Source organism: Mizuhopecten yessoensis, unplaced genomic scaffold, assembly GCF_002113885.1.
Source record: "Mizuhopecten yessoensis strain PY_sf001 unplaced genomic scaffold, ASM211388v2 scaffold11119, whole genome shotgun sequence".
NCBI lineage: Eukaryota > Metazoa > Mollusca > Bivalvia > Pectinida > Pectinidae > Mizuhopecten > Mizuhopecten yessoensis.
Window position 1 is genome coordinate 465,707 of NW_018408889.1, and position 20,995 is coordinate 486,701.

The following is a 20,995-nucleotide window of genomic DNA, read 5'->3' on the forward strand; positions in this document are numbered from 1 at the left end:
CCCCCCCCCAAATCTTACAGACATTTTCTAGTTTCTTAACAATGCCTTTCTGTTTAATGCTGTAAACATAAGCATCAAAATGTACAGACAAACCTTGTCAGGTGTATTTCTTAACTCCATGAAAATAATACAATATAAACAGATTTAGAGATTTCATTATTCGAGACTCAGGCATAGCTTGACAAAGGGAGACCAGTTGGTTTACAGATTTAATACATGCGTTTTTTTGTGTATAAAGTCAAACTTTGATATAACATATTTCCAAAAAAGATGAATCTTATTGAAGATATGGAGTTCAAACATATAAATATTCATTGTTATAGAGACTCAAATTGACTTCATTACAAACAAGTTACTTCAGATATCCAACTTTGTAATGATGAAATTGACTGTACATGTATGTGAGATTCAGTCTATTCCAATTTTCATTTCTGTCTGGAGCTTAACTTGAATCTTTAATCAGACCATGCCTGTTTACATTGTTTAAAGGTCAGGGTCACTGCAGAATACTAATTGTACAAAATTTACATTGATTTTAGATCAGTTCCCAGGGCTGATCTGTCGTAATGATAACACTTCAACTCCAATCCTTTCATTAGCCCCCATCCTATGATGCTGTACTAGAACAGTATAATCGGCTTCCGTTCTCTCATTGGTCCCTCGTCATTTACTGCTGTACTACAGTATGAACTGTCCTATCCGCTCATTGTACTCATTTACTGCTGTACTGCAGTATCACTTGGGAACTGCAAGATAAACTCTCCCCACGAAACATAAGTTTGCACTTAGAACCTTTTCAGATGTTATGTCTTTGTTACTGATCACTGCCTCACAGTGGTGTGTTACTGTCGGAGCTGCAGATATATGTATATATGCTTATACACTGACAAAGATGAACATGTATACAAACATAAACAAAATACTGGAAATTTGCATATTTTGTAAGCAATAAATTGGCTGCCTATAGTTTGTGTAAACGCATGTTGTGGCCGTATTAGAAAATAAAAAGCTTACGATGAATCATGGAAGAGATATATGTTACACAGTAAAAAGTTGAATTAATTATTAGGAATGTATGTACTTAAATTAATTGATTTAATTGTGTACATGTTTAATCAATACTTTTCACACCTAATCGACAGATCTATGCATCTGTCCTGAATACTAAATAAGAAAAAGAGTTTCTGAAAATTAGTTGGCTTTCTTCAGAGTTTCCGCTGAATATTGTTTGCAAACATGACAATTCAAGTGCAAACCAGACATACATTCGAAGGGTTTGACAATTCATTTTTAAATGAGTTCTGTATCTCTGTAAATGGATGTGGAACACTACTGAGTTGTTAAAAAAAATCTACTCCTAGGATATTTGGATTTTCAGAAAGTGTAGAAATGTAAACTTTATTTTAACTAATATTAATTACTCTTGTTGGCACCGATGGGAGCATGTGCATAGGGTGTTCTTGTGGAAAGAAAATGGGAGTAACCGAGGAAAACCCACATGGTTGGGGCAGATGATTCGAGACCTTTCTCAAGCAATTTTTCAGAAAATGTTGAAGCAGATTTATAACTAACAATGACAATAGCGATATTAAACATCAGTCACTTGTTAGGACTGAATCTTAATTATCGGTGGTCGTAGGCTAATGACTTCTGCACTTTCCATGACTAAATCTATAGAAAACACAAACACATTCACAGAAAGTCGGAACAAATCACGACAGCATGCAGTGTCACAGTAGGATTGTCAGCAGTGCGAGCGGAAAGTCTATGTTGTTCCCCATTGGAATCAATAGTGGCTGGTTGTAGTATATTCAGGAAGACGCTGGTAAATAACTTTCGTATAGTCTGGCCACGTCCACAATGACATATATCACAAGTGCATACATATCTCACGGAAGAATAATACCCAGAAAATTGTTGACTGTCGAAAAGGTCAATTGTGATGGAGTTATTATTGAGCCGTTGGCTAAAAGATTGTATATATTTGTTGATAACACATCAATTTACTGCTAACTAGATGCTGTGTTAGACCCTCATATCTCAAACAGCAATCACAAGGGGAGCAAAAAAGCTGCGTCAAACACCTGCTGTATACATGATAATAGTTTCCTGTATGTGTTAAATAACACACAGTTAGGGATGTGCTGAACCAGCAGTTTTGAGGCTGGTAGGTACATATGTATTACTTCAATTTTCATTGTCGCAAAAAAAATCCCTCCAGGTTTTCTAAAATAGGTGAAAATTACCCAATGTTCAAAAGTAGGTGAAAATTACCCAATGTTCAAAAGTAGGTGAAAATCACCCCATGTAAATATAAAATTGTAGGTGCTGATGTTTGATTGCTTGTAAGTTGAGTGAGCATGGTGCCATCTCTTAGGTAGACAAGTTATGACAGTGCTATATCTGAAGTCTGTTAAGGAATCCCATACCACTTCCCAAAACTGTAACTAAGTATTGAAAAATGATTTTTCCAGCATGACTGTAGCGTTTATTAATCATTTCTTAAAAGAAAACCATACCTTGCGGGACTTTTATGAGAAATAATAAGGATGAAATAAACAATATATGAATCAACAACAGTGTTATGAGAATAAAAATTCAACAGAGTAAGGTCGGGATTCAAACCCTGGACCTCAGATTGTTATACTGTAATGAGCTGTACCTGGTCAACGGAAGTGTCATGGTCCAACTGTGCTACAGTTATATCCAAACTGAAGTTAATTAGGGGAGGTTACTGTATATAGGAAAAACCGCAGCGCTGTGGGACAGGGGGCCTTAAATCTGTATCAGCACAGATATCAATGATACAATATCAGGTTTATACAAATAACACAAAGTCCAAGTAAGATCAAGATTGTATTGTTCGTTTCATTTGTTTCAAATACAAAAGCTACTATATATATATTTACTAAAAAAGTTATAATCTTTGGGTGTAAAAACATTGTTTCAGTGATTGTTACCATAGGCTTAGCAAAACCACAAAACTGATGACCAAGTGGGTTGTGTAAAACAGCAAAATGCTTTTAAAATTGTTGTTATATGTATATTTAATGGTTGTTATTACATCAAGCTACATGTTAACTATATAGACACATGGTAGTCAAATACAAAATTTTAACAATGAGCGAGCCTGAATTTATTTCATGAAAAACTGTTGCTGAATGTGTCCTACGGTAGTTAGTATGTACGTGCAAATTAAAATAATGGAAATGATCTTTTGTAATATTTTGCCTTGTACATTTTTTTTAATTCCATTATACATGTATTAGAAATATATGAATTTTTGAGCAATATGAATTTTGAAACGAGCTTGATCTTGTTTGTAAACAGAAAAAATCAAAAAATCCTGGTAAGTACTTAATGTGTATATACAACCCCTTCCACCCCTACCCTAATTTTTCTAGCTGTAAGTTTTGAAACAATAAGATTAGTTATACAGTAAACTTAACCATGATTTCTATTTCTTTCAGAGCATGATTGTGGATCAGACGATAGAAAAAGTTTCGTTCTGTGCACCTGATCGTAATCATGAAAAAGGTTTCGCATACATTTGTCGTGACGGCACCACCAGACGATGGATGTGCCACGGTTTTCTGGCCGTGAAAGAATCCGTAAGTGTCAGTAGTATTTTTGTTCATTTTTAAGCTTTCGTCAATTGCACTCTCTGTCAACGTGTGGACCCCAGTTCTGTGACCAGGCTGCCGAAGCTGAAGATAATCTTTAGAAATGATAATGAAAGAAAACATGTGGCACGGTAATGAAATTTAATGCATATTTTGGTGTGAAAATGATTCAATTTAATTAACTTGGTTTTGTGTGGGCGTAGACGAACTATAATAGGATAAAGAGTTAGGAACTAGGAGGATTACTTTAGCAGTAATTACAATTGGTTACGACTGGGAGACAAATGTTACTGTCTTAAATTTAGTTATAGACATCCAATTTTAGGGGGAAGTCATCGTTTGTTTTTTCAGTTTTCTAGAAATCACAAACCTTTGACATTTGAAATTATGTTGAATGAGAAAATGTAGAAGAAATTGTTTATTGAAAAGTAAATGTTTTGCAATGTTTTGCCGATTTTTTGTACAAGATTAATGGTTGCTGAAAAGAAGTTTTATTGACACTCGCACACATTGCAAAAAATCAGCAGACGACGGCCTGGTCACAACCTAGTAAGGGGAACAGACATTGACATCGTCTTCTTTGTGTTGTTAATTCAGCTTTTTAGAACTTTTCTTTTAAAATACCGCACCCAATCAATGCCTAAGATCATGATTTTGCTTAATGTTGGATGTTTTCTCCGGCATTTGGAGACAGGTCTGTGATATATATTTTTTTGCATCAGAATCTCTCTTTGTGCATGGTGTGGAACTGATGTGTATTTACTATTAAGAAATGCAAACTGACTGGTCTTGAAAATGACATTGTTTAATTGTTTAACAACCTGTGTCTTATGATTTTGTTTGTAACATTTCCTATATATATATATGTGTGTCAAAAAACTATCCTAGCGAATGTGCAGGCTCAAATGTCCAAACGGCCATGAGAATGGACAAGTAACGCCTTATTAACTCGTCATGTTTTAGAGAGAAAAAATGTAAACCAATGTTATATTTTTGAAATCCAGTAGATCATATATAGGATCAATGTTGTATAGGTAAGGTCTGAAAGTAAATTTAACATCATACAGCTTGTGTGGTAACAAAATAAATCATTTTCATCTGTCCTAAATTTGATGCAGTACAAGTGTCTATTGGTGTACCTTTAGAATCTTTCAATATACGTGTACTCTATATCTCCTTCCCCTGTGCCTGACACTTCATATGTAAATCAATCAAGATCAAAAGTTACCAAAACTTTTTCTTCGTATAAATCAGAAAGGAGAGGATTAAATATGGTCAATGTAAGAAAACTTTGTCCTTTTAAAACAGGGTCCTATACATGTCTGTATCTTGTGTGGTGTATAAGAAACAGTAGATGTAATCAGAATATGAGGGATATTTACTACCCTAGTAGTGTAAACACTCGGGGAACAATGTCCTGATTTAAATCAATACCTAAAGCTACCAGTCTGGGCAAAGTGTAGGCAAAGAGTGGTACAATATCTTCCCAACAACACAACAATGCTAACTTATAGATCCCCAAATCCTTCACACCTTAGTATAGAGAGAGCTTCCAATGAAAATATTTAACCAATTTCAGTTATCATAAGAGTCAACAGAAGTTTAAAGAACCTTCAGATAGGTGGATCTAGTGGATCTAGATATTGTCTGGAATGTCAAGACTAACTTTGACTTTGTAGGTACTGATGTCATGCGTAATGTTTAGGGTTTAATTAAGTTGTAAGAACTTGTGCCCAATCCTTTTTGTCATTTTCAAGGCAATAAAAATATGTTTAAAAGACAAAAAAAAAAATGTTTGGTATTTACTTGCCACCCCTGAAATTTCATAATGAACTATACCAACCTTTGAATTGGAAGAGTTCAAATGTGTCTTTAGGGGTGAATGAGTTAAACTCACCACCCCCTACTTATAACAGTTAATTGTTTCGAAAATGAAGGAATACCTTAAAATAGAGCTTTCTTCATACATTTATGGTGTTAAATTAAAGAAGAAGCGCACTGCCTATTTTACACTGTTTCTAAGGTCTAAGATTCCTGGGTGTATGCAGCATGCTATATGATTCTATGTATAATATTAGAATGTACATATTTGAAAGAACTGTATACAGTTTTCAGAATGCGGTATGCTCATAGTTATTTCAGAAATGTGTAGGAGTTATTTCAAAAATACATTGTTTGTAGGATTTCATTGTACCCTGTAATAATAACCACCCACAAAACTAAAACACCCATCAATATTTCTGGTGTATATACTGACCCAAAGACACCCAGGAGTTGACATAGTTTGGGACCATTCATGAGAACTATAGCTCATATATGTACGTATATGTGTAAATCTGAAGTAAATACTACCTGAAACGTAGCCCTAACATGAATTGCATTTAATTTGGATGAAATTTCAATGTTTTATTCCCTCCAACTTTCACATGTAAAATGACATTTATTATCATCAAATGCATAATATTATAAGCCTATATTGTTATCAAAAAAGGAACATGTGTAGAAAAATTTATTTATAATAGCTCATTTTGCTTGTTTAGTTGAATGAAACGTTCTTAGGTGTATTACAGATATGATATAAACATCATAAACAGAGGTTGTAGATTTTGGACTGAACAATAGTGATTAGCGACACTTGGTAACCGTGACGATGGTTTTACAGAACAAAACATTGTTATTTACTACGTTCAATTCATTGCTCCACATCCAGCCATGCGAATATATTTCAAAAGTTTCAGATTATAAAATGGTTGATCCGTATACAAATTGAATTCTTCAAAACCTTTCGATGTTCTTTAATTTCCAAATTGCTTGAAAGAAATCTCACTCTTTATATAAAGCAAATGAAAGTAGAAATGATGAGCAACAACACCACTGAATCCGGTACAAAATGTGATGCTTGATTTATATCCTGGGTGCTGACTCCCCCTGGTGTTCTTAATATAAAGAGTGAACATGTTTAGGCTGGACGGGAGCTTTGAGTTGGGTAAAAAGTAACCAAGAATATATCCGAGAGTGTTATTTATAGAAATCAAGACACGGCTAGTGACTTACAAAATTGGTGTTTTTATTTTATCCCAGAAATATCCTCTCCCTTTTATTTTTATTTTTTATTCATTTCTTTATTTTCACCACTTGAAGAGGTTCTTCAAAGCCCGACATAGGAATAGACGATCAGTGAGTAATCGCCATACTGGTCTAAGATCATATATAATACTGTGCACTGTATTTTGCATGTAACTTGTCATATATAATCTCACACCAGCCTTGGGTTGTTCAACAATCTGGTTTTGGGGAATTCAAGGGGGATTTTTTTTTTTAACTATAACCTGCAAATAAAAGGAATGACAGAAAGCTTGCTAGTTTGCCTGGTTGGTTTGGCTTTTTACTTAACATGTGTCTACCAACTCGAGTCAGACCTACGTTAACACTTAACATTAGTAAAACGCATGCTCGTATCTATGTTCGGTCTGGCGACAGCTGGTAGACTCTTACTTCCCCCCTGTTTCCCATTTTCTCTACTAATAGCTAATCAATACTTATACACTGTTACTCTGATCGTGCGACTTCCTTTCAGGATTCTTGAGACAATCTTCTCTCTCGTTTCTTAATATCGTAGCTCCAGTAGCAATGTAGAAGATTCTGAAGGTGCTGCAGCAATTCTTCCGAAGGCTCTCTAGCCTCGTACGTTATTACAAATCATATCGAATCATTGTCTTCTGGCTCTCTCTTGCATGCAAGATTTGCTTGCATTCTGTTGACCAGAATATGGCTACGACCAAGTTTTTTCCTATTGATTATGGAACGGTATTGTATTGCTGCATAATTCCGATGTGCTTTTGATTATTTTCCTGTCTTGAGAAATTTGCCGGAGAAAATTGCTTCAAGTCTTGTCCGTAGGGTTTTCTTAGAAGTCACCGTCTAGCGCATTGCTTACTGCTGAAATATTTGCATGTTAAACACTGATATCTCTTCGGCATGCATTGATGAATATTGAAGCTTTGGGCAGATTATATATCTCTGAGATGTTCACAGAAAAGGGCATTGAGTTGGCTTCACTATCAATAAAAATCGAAGTTTAAAGCCGTAAAACGTATAAAGACCTTTTCTCTTTCAGTTTTATCTGGATTTCTTTTTATTTCATTAAAATGCGGATCACATTTACATTAATTAGTATTCATACATGTTGATTGAGTAATGAACAAAGAGAAATATTCTTTTGAATGATCATGTATAAAAAATTCTAAACTTTAGCTTATCAGTATTTTTGAAGTAACGGAAAATGGTATTTGTGATATTGCGTAACATGAAACATTTGCAGATGATTTCAGTTTGACAGTCTCCTTTCGTTGATTGATTAAAACTTTTCCCAGTCAACCTTTTGGTTGTTGCTCATATTCATTGTTCAATATCTGCAACATAGTGAAATCATCAAAACAGATGGCTTCATACTATTAGACATGTATCTTAATTATGCCGTATTGAAATCGTGATTTCAGTAAATATGCAAATATTTTTTGTGCTACTGGTATTGGGTAGTTTATCCTGAGATATTTATTTCCTAGTTCTGCACAATAGATAGATCAGTAGTCAGTTTTCTTTAGCTTAGAAAGTTCAGCTTTTCCTTTCCAATATTTTACTAACTAATTCTGAATGTCTCCCGATCACCTGTATCACTTTCAAAGTCATCATGACAATTTCTTTGATATCATCGTCATATTTTTACCATCGTCATTCCCCTCATCTTCGTTAATAGTTTCACCATCAAAATGTTTTCGTCGAGGTCATACTCATTGTTTTCATCATTTATGTCATGAAAATCACCTTGTCATAGCTACAGCTGTATTCATACCCGTCCCTCACAGATACAGGTATCGTGGTTCTCCCCCGGGGGCAGGGAACACTTGTACGTGGTCCCCTCCAAGGGCAGGAAACACATGCACTCCTCTTACAAGTCAATGGTGGCGGGGTATATGTGTGCACATGTGTATCTTCAGAAGCACTGACACATGGCAACAGGTATTTGTTACAGCCTCACGCAAAGTACCACTAGCTAGATGTGTGTTAGATGACATGGACACTCCAGGTAAGGATTTTGTTTTGTATGTATGGCGTACCTGTATTTTCTACCTGTACACGCAGGTGCTCAAACTGATTCGCTGCTCCTACGGATGATTAACAGGACAAGCATGCGACTGAGACAGATTTCTATCTATATCTATATCTTTGAAGGTTTTCACTGTCTGTTTTGCTCAGATGACCTGACCAGCGATAAACAGTCATCTGTCACGATCAATCAGCACAACTCAAAAAATAAAGATTTTGTTTTATATCTATCGTGAAATGTTTAGCAGAACCCTGTTATTCTGGACACTTTTGTGACTTTTCCAGATGGAAGGAAAAATCGATAAAAATAATGTAACTCATAAATATAAAGTCTTGAAAAGGAAATGAAACTTAGTTAGCCTGATTATTTGAGTCAAAATAAATGAGGTTCTACTGCAGTTGCACAGTTAAAACCGCCAATTTGCAGGTGAAACATGATTTGATACTTAAAGATCATGATCTATACGATTGCTCCTTAAAGACACCAGACATTCCAGGACAACACAGTAATGTGGTACAATAAGTAGGTTAAGGATTTTTGTTCTAGGCTCAGTTATAGCCAGAACAAAGACGTTAAGTCACATCAATCAGTTAAATCAGAGGATAATGATTTTATGTTCCTGTTCATGTCTGTATGTGCTAATTGGTGAACCATGTAGAACCGTTGAATAAGATTCCTAAATTTTCTTACTTTGGTACATGTATATGTTATCCCCAAAGATTTGCATCAACCAGGCATTAAGAGCTTCAAAAGTGCTTGTAAGTGCTTCAGCAGAGCCTTATAAAGGAGCTTCAACAGAACTTGAGCTTTATTTGTACTCTTCGTTTTGTTTGTCCAGTAATAGACATCCTGTCTGTTGTGTTTTCCTTTTCTGTAAACACTATGGTAGGTTTCACACATTCCGGCTGTAATTTTTGTACACTTCTCTACAATGTCGACATCATGCTTGCCAACTCTCCTTATTTAGGAGGAAGACTCCAGATCTCGGGCCCTTAAATTGAGCATTTTTAACCAGTGACTTTGCCAAACTATTCCTATTTTCTAAGATCTGATGAATTTTTTTTGAAAGGATAGCCCAAACAATGCCATTTAAAAGTGTTATTTTTCCCTAGGGTTTATTTATGGTTTTAATTCTGAGCAAGCGTAATCTGCCCCATGGATATTTCAAAAAGTTGCCAAGAATGCGACATTGTCACTGAAACATTCTTAGTAAGTTCCAGGATTAATGATAAAACAAACCTAACACAGCAGGACTATGTCAGCAAAGTGTCATACATCACAGTTAGTGCCCGCAACACCTATTGGTCGATAGGTCTATGGTAATTGGGGAAGAATGCTTGTACCACCTGCTGTAATCAGCTATTACATATACCTTATCCTCACAAATAACTTCCTGTACAGGGCTTGCGGGTGATCTGTTTATTGTCTAATTGGCCATCTACCCGTAAATTGACTCTCAAATATGTTTACAATTCCTTACTTCTGATAACGTCCAGTTCGTGTCCAACAAGAGCTGATATACAGTGCACACAACCTTTATGAAAATAGCAACTATCTCTGATGCTTTAATTTGGGAAGGGATGGGGTGTTGAAAAATGAGTGCACCTTCATGCTGAATGTGTTTATAGTCATTGGAACCTTTGTAGATATACAGACATCAAACAGCAATAAAAAAGACTCAGCCAAAATGGGTAGAGTTCAAATTATGTATAATATTCCCCTCAAATCTAGGCTGTTTTTTCTCCAAAGAATGTTTAGTTTGTTTTTCTTTGGTTGTTTTTGATGCATGAATTACATAACCGGAATGTTTTACTAACAACAACTTCATTTCACTTAGACGTAAAACTGAAACGTTTCTTGTGCATCCATTTTAGTTGTTAGTGCTGCTGTATGGCTTCCACTTCACACACATATATATTATACAGTTATAGAATGGGTATTAGGGAAATAGCACATTTATGGTCCCCCGAGGTGAAAAACTATTTCCCGAGGCAGCGAAGCCGTCAAGGGGAATAGTTTTTCACCAAGGGTGACCATAAATGTTCTATTTCCCGAATTACCCATTCTATAACTGTTTTATTTAAACGAAACAAATTATTAAAGGCAATTTAACAAATGAATTCATTTATTCATTTCCTTTTACAATTGCAAAGAGAAAAAAATACAATTGGAAGTACTGTATGCATCGTCGTTGATGATAACTTCATTTCTAGCATTCAAGTAGTGTTTTTATAGACTGAATCTCATAGTCACCATTGTTTTCCTACCATGTCTAGTCCCATCCACTTTTTTAAGTTCTGCATAAAACTTGTGTGGACACACGTTCACCTCCTCTGAACTTGCTTGACCCTAATTGTCAACGCTTCGGTATCCGTTCTGTTAAATAAGTTTGAAGTGAGTTCACTGCAGTCTTTATAACAGCTTTTGTATTTAAGCTACGTTTAGCGTCGAAAATCTGCTGTAACTCCTCTTTACAACAACAAAACGGCCGTCATCGGTGGCCCTTTTCACTGTTGTCATTTGGTTCTGAAAATGTGGCGTCACAAGCGTCACGGAAAAGGCCCCGCCTACCAATATTTTCACTGGTTGAAATCTTATAGGCACCGCCTACAAATATTCATGAGGGAGTAGTCCTCTTTCTGGTAGGGAGTAGTCCTTTTTTGCAGAGAGTAGTCTTAATTTGGGGAGGGAGTAGCTCTCAGATGGAGGGATTTAAGTGATTTAAGGGAAATAGCAGATTTTATCGTATTGTTTTTATATAAGGAAAACTCGGTAGAGGTACACAACTGTATAATAAATATATATATAACGTATCTGTCTGGTAGCTACTACAAGTGTAAAACATGATGTAGACAGGGAATGCCATGTAGACGGGGAATGCCATGTAGACGGGGAATGCCATACACATCGCAATGCTAATGTTTATTGGTGACTGATAGCTATAAGAAAAGTTAACTTCCTCTTGTGAAGTTTGTGTGTTGAACATTATTATTTCAAATCATATCTTTCTACAACTAATAGCTTCCATCTTGCTGCATGGTTAATGCATATATTCCCTTTAGAAGCTGCCAGAATTTTATTCCGAAATTATGTACTGCATATAATCTGCTAGGCTTGAAATTTATTTCTTTACCGTTTCTTTATATTCATTTGATATATAAGAGCTGTCAGAATTTAAGATGATCTGATATCTAAAAGTTTTATACTTGTACGCATTTTATGTTTAGCTATTTTTAAGTTTCATAAAAAAATATTCGTTAAGAAGGTTGTGGCATGTATGTGATGAAATTTAATTTGCAACTTAAGTTTGATTTTTAAATCTTCAGTTTTGTGTCTCTGTTTACTCTGTCGGTGTCAGTTTGCATTGTCGCTATTGTCACTCTGGGTAAACACAGAACAATGTCGATGGCATTAATTTCATGTCAGTGTAACAAAGAATTATCTTGCAATTTGGAAACAAAATTATTTGATCAAATTAATAATGAAAACGTGATGGAACATGAATCTGTATTAAAGAAAATACATTTCCATGTGATTTGTGAAGACTGTACCTAAGCTCTGACATTTGTTCCATATAATGGGACGTCAATTTGCTGTATTTGAAACATTTACACAAAACTGCGTGAATTGCCATCAAAGCTAGTGTTAAAATGTGAACAAATCAAAAAATAAAAATCTTCAAAGAATATTAAATACCTTTAAAAAATTCCAAAATTTTGAAAACTTTGAAAACTTTGATTTAGTTTTCAGTTAATTATTTCCCTCTACCCCTTATTTGACTGTTTGAGAGAATGTTCCGTGCTGACCATGAGTTTCCACCTGTAGGGGGAGCGACTGAGCCATGCAGTGGGCTGTGCCTTTGCGATCTGTCTGGAGAGGAAGCAGAAACGAGACAAAGAGGTGACGACAAGTGTGACAGTGACCTACAGTCAGGACCGCACCAGCTTCACGAGAATGGGCTCCTTCCGTCAGACCTCGCTTACAGAGAGGATCACAGACCCGCAGAGTGCCATTATAGCAGGTGAGGGGTCAGGGGTCAGGGGTCATACAAAATAACACCCAGTCATCACTGATGTGTCAGGGGTCAGTAAGGACATGGTATATACCAACTGCAGCAGGTGACATGTCACAGTGTGAAGACTGACTGCAGCAGGTGAAATGTCACATGGTGTAGACCCACTAGCAGGTTAGGGGTCAGGGGTCATACAAAATAACACCCAGTCATCACTGATGTGTCAGGGGTCAGTAAGGACATGGTATATACCACCTGCAGCAGGTGACATGTCAGAGTGTGAAGACTGACTGCAGCAGGTGAAATGTCACATGGTTTAGACCCACTAGCAGGTTAGGGGTCAGGGGTCAGTGGTCATACAAAATAACACCCAGCCATCAGCAAGGACTGTAGCAAGTGACACATCACATGGTGTAGACCAACTGCAGCAGGTGACATGTCACATGGTTTAGACCCGCTAAGAGGTGACATGTCACATGGTTTAGACCCGCTAGCAGGTGACATGTCACATGGTTTAGGCCCACTAGCAGGTGACATGTCACATGGTTTAGACCCGCTAGCAGGTAATGTGTCACTTGATCTACATAATGTACATGATCTAGATGCATTCTAGCAAGTGACAGGTCACATGGTCTAGACCAACTGTAGCAGGTGATATTTATTATGCATGGTCTATCTAGATACACTTTAGCAAGTGACAGGTCACAGGTTTAACACCATTCGCGTATCTAAGGAGGGAGGGATAGGCTGACCCAGGTGGATCTCATTTAACGTCATCAATCAATGCCATTGGAATGAAATGACTTTTTAATCCCTGAAATCTTCTTAGATCTGTATTAGAAAATATTAATGTTTCCCTACTACATCCACATTAGCTGAATCATTATCATGTGGAGGTTCTATAATTTGTTATATTCACTCCGAGTTACTATTTTTGGAAACATCTGATTAATATACACTTAATGACGTCGCTTCAATTGTAACGTCACAATGCTTTCTGCCAAATGCAGCACTTTTCTCAAGACAGGTTGCTTGTACTTTGTCTCAATTAATGATAAAAACATAATGATTATATATCTTTTATAACAATTATGGACGTTGACTTTGGTGAATATATATGACATGGACCTGAAAAGTGATGTTGGCCTATGATTAACTTCGTCTTGGTTAATATCACATTTACAGGTCCATATAACCACCTATTCACCTCAACAAAGGTCCATTATTGATAATTATATAATACTAAGACTGAAAAATCAAGGGTGTGCTATTCTGCCGTTGAAATTATTGTTTGAACCGAAATAACTTTCCATTTTTGCTACAGAGCCAGTCCCTGTGAAAAAAGTAGACAACCCATTTGCTGTTCAGAGACCTCGGGCTACACCAAACATGATACAGAGGCAGGGCTCATTCAGGGGCTTTGAAAATTTACAGGCAGAGTCATCTCCCTTTAAACGCTCCGTTTCCTTACGACTTAACGACTTGCCATCAACTCTACAGCGACAGAATGCTGTCTATGACACATCGCCACCCAAATCATCTAACACAGGTACGTCGGACCAGCTTCAAAACCACAATGATAGGCTGGTGTGTTTACTAGATTTACGACATGGATGATGATGTATCCCAAAAAGATATGTTACAGTCTTCTTTAATTTTGAATACTATATGCCAGGAAATTTGTACCCAGTCACATTTGTTACCCTTCCTTTAACAGTAAAATCACAACATCAAATTCCCCCTACACATTTAATTACTATGTATGTTGTTAACACATGTTCACTATATGATAAATTAGAAAATTAAACTACAGCGAAAAATTCCCAGTATAGAGTAGTAAAACATAACCAAGAAGGCAGGAATAGCAAAACATTTGTTGTTGTAAGCTAAACCATGAATGAGTTTTTTTTGTCCTACCATGAATGAGTTTTTTTTGTCCTGCTAAAGTAAAATATAATAACATAATAGGCAACACCCCGGGGTCTTTCGATACAAATTTGGCAAATGTTTAATCGACCTTTAGGAGAGAAAAACGTTTTCCAGTATAAAGTGGCTTATTTTGTTAATAGTTACACTAATCTGTATTCTCTTGTAACTTAGGTATAAATGGGCCAATACAAGAGATGTCGCCAACTAAAGAGGAAGAGGACTCCATCTCACAGATGTGTCAGCAGCTCACCCGTGGGTTGTCTGCCCTTACTACTGAGGATCCATTTGCGGCGGCGCCATCGTCATCATTCCAAAACCAACAAGCACCTCAGCCCCCTCAGGCCAGCAATGCTCGCCATCAGGCCAATACTATTCCATCAGCAGCAGCAGCAGGCCAGCAATGTGAGTAGAATACTTTGGTTTGTTTAACTGAGGCAAACAAATGATGTATACCGGGAAACATTCGTCTTTTTCGCTCTTCGCACCAATATCGAATTTATCATAACAGCAATTTATATTTCATATATTTATTACATTTTAAGAGCAAACTTAACACTTGGTGAACATGTTTTTTACCAGTGAGGATGAATTTTTAACTGGACGAGAGTTTCCTGTTATACAGCATTTATAAACATTGTCACTTGTTGGTCATGAGTGTTATGTTTGAATAAATCAAGGTACAATAAGTCAATTAAATCTGTTTGTGAAATTTATTGTCTTCTTTTTTGAAAGATAAAAAAAAGAAGTTTGGTTTTCGGTGTGTATTCATAACTTTATCTTTGACAATATATGACAAAACATTCTTTTGATTTTGACAGCATTCACGATGGCAGGCCATGCTCCTGCTATGTTTGCCCAGCAAACAGGTGTGCCTGTACAACAGACCAACCCCTGGGCATCACAGCCCAACCCAGCTGCCAGCAGAGTGCCAAACCAGACAGCAGACTTGTGGCCCCCAACATCTACGAACCCCTTTGCGGGAGCACCTGTTGTCAATGGCGTGCCTTCCGCCTCGAGTAGGTTCCCTCAGCCCCCACCTCGCACCTTAAACCAGACCCATCCCCATTTTCAACACACTCGAAGTCATTCCATAGACACTGGTGAGCTGTCTGCTGGTCACAACTGGGCCATGCAACACCACCAACAAAAACCAACACTTTTAGAAATGTCGGGCAATCAGAGAAGCTTTCAACAAAACGGTAGCCCGTGGTCAAATTCTGGTGCCATGGCAGCCACATCCTCGTCGACGCAAGGAGGCAAGGACGTTGTTGACCCATTCGATGTAGCATGGGCAGCTAAAGCCTCGGGTAAACAGCACAACCCATTTGCATCTTCAAATCCAAAGGCATTTGAGGTCTAAGTTATAGGACATTTGATAGTGTGTGTTAAGACAGAGGTCAAATTATCTTTCTAGGAAAAGTATACCAAAATGTGATATAGATATTGTGTATCACTATGTGGAAAATATTCAAAGTGATGAATACTGTGTATCGCTATATCAGGTGATTGTGTATATATATCACTGAACGAAGAGTACGAGGCAGGCCGTCAGAGGTACGGGCCCATAGACACATCTGTGGCTCGGCCTGGATAGGTCTCAACCTGGACAGGACGTCAACTGTTTGACGAGGAGCAAAGTGTGATGGTGTCTTTTCGTGTCATTTGGAAAGTGCTGTAGTAAGCCAAGGCGAAGGCGGACAGATATTCGTTAAGAAAACAGACTTTATATTCATCGTGAATTCAGAGTATTTACTGTATAGACAGACAACAAAGCACCTATTCATCCATCATCATTATTGTTACCTGGGAGGTTGTAATCAGAGATGCCAAGGTAGACGGGGCCCGATGTGATAAAACATAATTCAGATCTCCAAACAATATGTTTCAGAAAATTTGAATTCGAAAGAAAATTGAGGGTTTATTTATCTTTAGATCAAATGAAGGAAAAATGGATTGTTAGATGTCGGGTGAAGTCAATTGTTTAAAATTATTTATAAAAATATGAAGAATCAGTTGTTTGTAAACTGAAGGTCCTTTGCCCTAGTGCATCATTTTCTGACATGCTTCAGGTTTGTTTGTTGGCTGCGAGGTCTGGATTCGCTGCTGGGCTTCTTCTGTGATGCTATTTTAAGAAAGAGAATAAGTTTCATTTGTCATTATCGCTTTCATCATCGAAACTATAGTCAGCAACACCGTTATTGTTTACACAACATAGCATATGTACGGGCGTAATGATAATAATAACAATGTTGGGGTCGTGTATTATGAAATGCAAAAATATCCCGATATCAACACTGAAGGTTGACGAGGTATCATATCATTTTAACTTTTTATCAAGGTTTGTGTTGAGCATAGGTTTGTTGTAGGACTCATTTACATCCATATTTTAAACTGTTTACATTATATATATGTTATATATATATCAGCTATATATCATTAAAGTAGATTTTAAACCTATCAAAAGACTGTGATTTGCAGCAGGCTGCCAGGGTAGTCTCCCTTGAATGAACTGATAAATGTTCGAAACATTGTCACATATGCTTAATGTAAGACTCTGCCTTGTTGACATTCAAGCACCCCTGAAATTTCATAATGAACTATTCCAACTTTTGAATTGGAAGAGTTCAAATGTGTCCTCAGGGGTGAATGAGTTAACATTCAAGAAAGGTCACTATTTGTATCTAGACATGCATGGATGCTATTCATTTTACTGCCATAAATTGTCTAGAAAAGGGAGTTAATAAGTTTTATAACTTGTATGATAGTTGTTGTAAAATGAAGTTAAATTTTGATAAAATTCTAATTTTAAAGCAACACATCTGAATATAGTCTGCAGGAGTTAAAAGAATTTTATGGAAAAAAAATCAGTTTCAATTTTTACATAGATATCATTGAACTTTACTTTGAAGAAAATTTTGAAATAAAATCTGGTTATACATCTTGAACAACATCCTTTCATCAGTTTCTTGTGACTTTGGCGGCAAGTTAGCAGGAGTCTTACATGGAGCTTGTGTTGTACTTTTCCACGTTAGTTTTAAGTGGCTGGCATATGGTGTTATGTTATACACTGTATTCTTTTTTCTTCAATGAGATTTATATAATTATCTTGAGTAGGGATTTTATTGTTATCTTCTATAATTAGTTATCAAATTGTAAACATGGCTTCCATTTTTACTTTTTATTGAAAAATGAAAGTTTTTACAATTTATCTTATTTTTTTCTTTTTCTTTTTGAATTGAATTTTAGTTTCATTTTTTTCATTCATTGAAAGTTCTCTGTTTTTAAGCATAACTCGTAGAGATTTATCAAAAAAAGACTGTCCATACAATGGTTTTCAAGGTTGTGCAAAGTTGTCTCCCCTTTAGAAGTTTTTTTTAATTGGAGGGCAAAATTTAATAAATTACGTGTATTTAGGTATTCTGGTTAGTAAAAGTGTGATGGTTTGCAATCGCTGCATTTAACTGGACCTAGATTGGTGAATATTGTAATAGGGAGTTATATTCACAAAGATAATTGCAATAAAGATATAATAAGATCACCTTTAATTGTATATATGCCAGTTCAGTATCTTGTATTATCACCTACCATCCATACAATTACTAACATAGAAAACAATGTGTTTATAAGGTCAGTGTTTGTGTATCCAATTTTACTGATACACATATCTTTTTATGATAAATACGGTTGTTTATTATTTGTTATTAAAAAAATAGCTCTACGATTCAACTGATGAAATTAAACTCATGCACCCCTGAAGACACATTTGAACTCTTCCAGCTCAAAGGTTGGAACAGTTCATTATGAAGCTTCAGGGGTGAAGGAGTTAATGAATAACTTTTATCAATAATAAATGCATATTATAATTTTGTTTCAGTACATTTATTTTAATTATATTGAGTTACGTCCAATCTTACAAAGCACTATTAGAAAACATTTAATATTTTTATTTTACTTATGTTATTATATAAACCCAAATCCTCAGTCGATGTCATTGTCGGAGATTTATAGTTCTCTCCGAACATACATTATATTTATACAAGTACATGTAAATAGACATCAATGTTCTAACAGCTGTGTCTAGAAAAGTGCATATGATGGTAAGTCAGGGGGCCAATAGTGTTGAGTGCTTTAGTGAGAAGAGTTTAAATCTGTACATACCGAAACATGGGAAAAGTATAGGAAAAAGTTTTTCCAAGCTGCAATATTTTGACAACACAAAAATATGACGCACCATAACTGTGTTTCATATAGGGACACTTTTATTTTTATATGGCCAATATGTACCTATTCTCTGACTTTTTCAAATCTAATGAATTGAATATGAATTGTGGATATATTAAGATTCTGTCATTTTATAAAGGTTTTTAAAGACCTGATATTATTTTCTTCGTCAATTTTCCAATAAAGCTTTTCATTCTTGTAGGTCCACGGATTTTGTAGGCTGTTTCCCTACAAATCGGTTTTAATTTTACTGAATTTAGTTTATCACATAATTGTTTTCGTGTACACCTTTTTGTGACCAATAACCTTTTCTGGGTTTTTTTTCTTTATATAAATCAAATTCAGGCTTTATTGTAAAGAAACAAAGTTCAACTCAGTTACAGAATCAGCAAGATATTTGCCCTTTTTCTTCGTATGCTACACATATTTGTTTAGAAATCATTGCTCTACAGAAGTAGAAGCTGGTATATATGGCCCGTTACGGGGTTTCTGTGTACAGTCATGAAAAATGCATAGTGTTGTAATGTATGCTCTTGTTGGTTTGTAAGAAGGTGCCCAATCCATTTAAATCCGGAATATAAGCAAATATATTGTACAGGGAAAAAAATCTTTTACAAAAGTTTGTCTTTTTAACTCACTTAAATAACACAAGTGCCAAATGTGTTTTAAAATATTTGTTTTAATCGGTCAACATCATCTTTAATAACAAATAGTAGTGTTCAACATTTGATACATTTTATCCATATAAACTGCCGTTAACCCAGACAAGGTATTTAGTTACCTACATGTAGACTTGTATTTACATCAGATCAAAGATAAGGTTGTATTTCTTATGGCAAGGAAAGTATGTATGAACAGATAACTAAACAGCTAATTAGGGATAGGTAAACAAATTGACTCGCAATGTTCGTCATGTTGGATAATTTCTCGGAAAATTATATTGTAATTTGAAAACCAGCTGTTGGCTAAGCTAGTGGTATGTACACCTGATACAAATCGGCTTTTATCGATGTGTTAGAGAGGCAGACGAATGGATATAGATGTATTATATTATATAGCGTGAGTAATTGATGGAATGAATGAAGAAGGAAGAATGCATGAAAAAATCGGTAGCTACAGCATATGTAGGAGTGGCTTGTCTGATGAAGCCCCGACCTTTGACCTTGTAAGCACTGATTGTACCACTACATGTGTATTTTATCTCTTCTCTGATAAATAAATGAAATTTGATAATAATGTACTAATTGTAGTTGTTCTTCTTTTACTAATTTGAATAAAGATAGTCATATCATGAGTCGACATTACAATGTATCGTATAGATGTTTGTCATATATAGGTCTATAATGTAAACCAGGAAATTTTATGCTGCATTTGAACTTCCGCCTTTTTTCGCTCTTCCTAATAAGGGCAAATTATCATTACACAATATGCAGCATTTACATATGTAGGGCAAAATTAACACTGGGCGAAAACACTGATTTTGTCGGAGGGCGAATATTTGACGGGGAGAAAGTTTCCCGGGATATAATATTTAACAGTTTGCTGGTGAATACCATTACATCATACAATGTAGGTAGTTATTTTATTACTTGAATATGGATGACATATAAGTTCTGATATTTTTAGGATTATAATAATCACATGTGAGGTCTTTTTAGTATTCAGCTATCATAACCCACCTGAGGGTGAATTCATCGTAACAGTATATATTCGAGAACATGCATTTCAAAATAATGACTGTATGATGTTGCAAATTTAACAACAGACAGATATTGATTTTATTTTGAAGTGTAAACGTTTAACTGGGCAATATTTTTCAAGTATACTGTACAAATGACTAGCTCTTACATTTGGCTGCCACTACTGTCTCTAACTCTGTCTATTACAACATTCAAATCCTCAATCCAGAGAAAAAACAACATCAAATTGTATCTGACCTTAGAGTTGCACTGTCTCTAAAATCTTTAGTTTATAAATAAAAGAAAAGATATTCGTATATAAGTGTGATCTCCTGTATGTCTGATTCTAAGGTTGCAATCACTTATCTTGGTTAAAACGGTTCGGGTTGTGCAGAATTATTCTGCGATAAACGAACGCACTTGC

At 35.7% G+C, this 20,995-nt stretch overlaps 1 protein-coding gene across 8 annotated transcripts in view; it reads left to right on the forward strand.

The window, feature by feature from the left end:
- Positions 1–18,494, forward strand: part of LOC110466139 (protein numb-like) — a 53,129-nt gene extending 34,635 nt beyond the window's left edge. For 5 of the 8 annotated variants that reach the window (XM_021522474.1, XM_021522470.1, XM_021522475.1 and 2 more), the window contains 6 exons: positions 3,471–3,617; positions 6,765–6,800; positions 12,556–12,751; positions 14,067–14,291; positions 14,843–15,073; positions 15,490–18,494. In XM_021522474.1, coding sequence (XP_021378149.1) covers positions 3,471–3,617; positions 6,765–6,800; positions 12,556–12,751; positions 14,067–14,291; positions 14,843–15,073; positions 15,490–16,031 — 1,377 coding nt within the window. In that variant the 3' untranslated portion in view covers positions 16,032–18,494. The remainder of the gene's footprint in view (positions 1–3,470; positions 3,618–6,764; positions 6,801–12,555; positions 12,752–14,066; positions 14,292–14,842; positions 15,074–15,489) is intronic. The other 3 variants (XM_021522471.1, XM_021522473.1, XM_021522472.1) reach the window with 3 other exon arrangements.
- The last annotated feature ends 2,501 nt before the right edge of the window (positions 18,495–20,995 follow it).